Source organism: Wasmannia auropunctata, unplaced genomic scaffold (assembly GCF_000956235.1).
Source record: "Wasmannia auropunctata unplaced genomic scaffold, wasmannia.A_1.0 LD270326.1, whole genome shotgun sequence".
NCBI classification, from domain to species: domain Eukaryota; kingdom Metazoa; phylum Arthropoda; class Insecta; order Hymenoptera; family Formicidae; genus Wasmannia; species Wasmannia auropunctata.
In genome coordinates this window covers 1-1360 of record NW_012092564.1, presented here as the reverse complement: position 1 = coordinate 1360, position 1360 = coordinate 1, and the positions used below count along the sequence as shown (strand labels likewise).

Below are 1360 nucleotides of genomic sequence, written 5' to 3'. Positions count from 1 at the left end.
TCCGGCACTTATTGTTAATTCCGCCGATGGCTGCTTTTCTTGCCATGATAATTTGGACAAGGGGGATGTGGAAAAGAGTTTGGTAGGTAAAGTGGACGACCAACTTCATAATGATAAAAGAAAACTTACGTCCTTCGCAAGCGGTGCCGCTCCGCAGAAGAGTTCTCTCACGCTGCGAAAGTCACAACTATCTACCAGCGGATGTTTTGCCAGAAAGATCAGTATTGGAGGCACCAGCGGCAGATGGGTGATTTTATATTTCTGCACTAGAGTTAGGAAGATTTGCGGCTCGAAGGCGGACATTATAATACAGGTGCAGTTCCCGAAAGACCCGAGTAACAGCATGCCCAACCCGTAGGCATGATAAAACGGTAGTAGAATCAATATTCTGTCATCACTTTTTGTGTCCGCGTATTCGGGCTTGCTGTGTTTTAAAATCATATTTGAATTATAGAATCAAATCCCTCCTTAATTGCTTTTAAGCGAGAAAATGGTACTTTATCTTTTCACGATTACATAATATGCAGAGTTCACAAATAAATTGTAAAGTTAAAATTATAACATTATAATTAAAGACAGTGTGGAAATAGTATGGTATTATATTTTGTATTACATAAATCTCTCTTTAAATTAAACATTTAACACCGCGTTTTTAATCAAATGCATATTGACTTCATTGCTATTTAAAAACGAAAGTTTTTTTTTTAATGTATTGACTAATTGATTTAAAAAAATGATATATACGTAAAACTTACATAAATATTGTTAAAAACATCACTAGATTTTTATGAGACAGCGCCACTCCTTTTGGCATTCCCGTGGTGCCACTTGAATAGAGAATAACCAATGGATGCCGACTGGGATCATTGATTTCTGCAGGCTTGTATCTGATGTAGTCTACATCCGATTCATTATTTAAAATATCCGTCAATGTACAAACATTTGTTGTGAGCGGTTGATCGTCCATCTCTATTAATTCTATTTTCCAGGATAATTTTAGTAGAATCTCAGCGAAGAGATTTTCAGTGCGCTGAGATACAAAAACAATACGCGGCTTCGCAATGTTTAATATATGCTGGAATTCATCTAAATGATAAACACTTGAGATCAATTGACGTTTAAACTCAACAGATTATATTGCATTGATAATTATACTATAGTATATTTATAAGTTATGTTATTAAATGATAAACACTTGAGATCAATTGACGTTTAAACTCAATAGATTATATTGCATTGATATTTATACTATAGTATATTTATAAGTTACACTTATTATTATTATAATACATTATGTAACATACGTATTAATATAACACAGATCATTTTGAATTAAATTATATATATATATATATATATA

At 32.9% G+C, this 1360-nt stretch overlaps 1 protein-coding gene across 1 annotated transcript; it reads right to left on the bottom strand.

The window, feature by feature from the left end:
• Nucleotides 1-105: 105 nt before the first annotated feature.
• LOC105462121 (probable 4-coumarate--CoA ligase 1) lies at nucleotides 106-1147 on the bottom strand. Its single transcript, XM_011708655.1, has 2 exons — nucleotides 756-1147; nucleotides 106-424 (listed from the first exon to the last, which is right to left on the bottom strand). The coding sequence occupies exons 1-2, from the start codon at nucleotides 965-967 to the stop codon at nucleotides 106-108; spliced, it is 531 nt and encodes a 176-aa protein (XP_011706957.1). The 5' UTR covers nucleotides 968-1147.
• Between the last annotated feature and the right edge of the window lie 213 nt (nucleotides 1148-1360).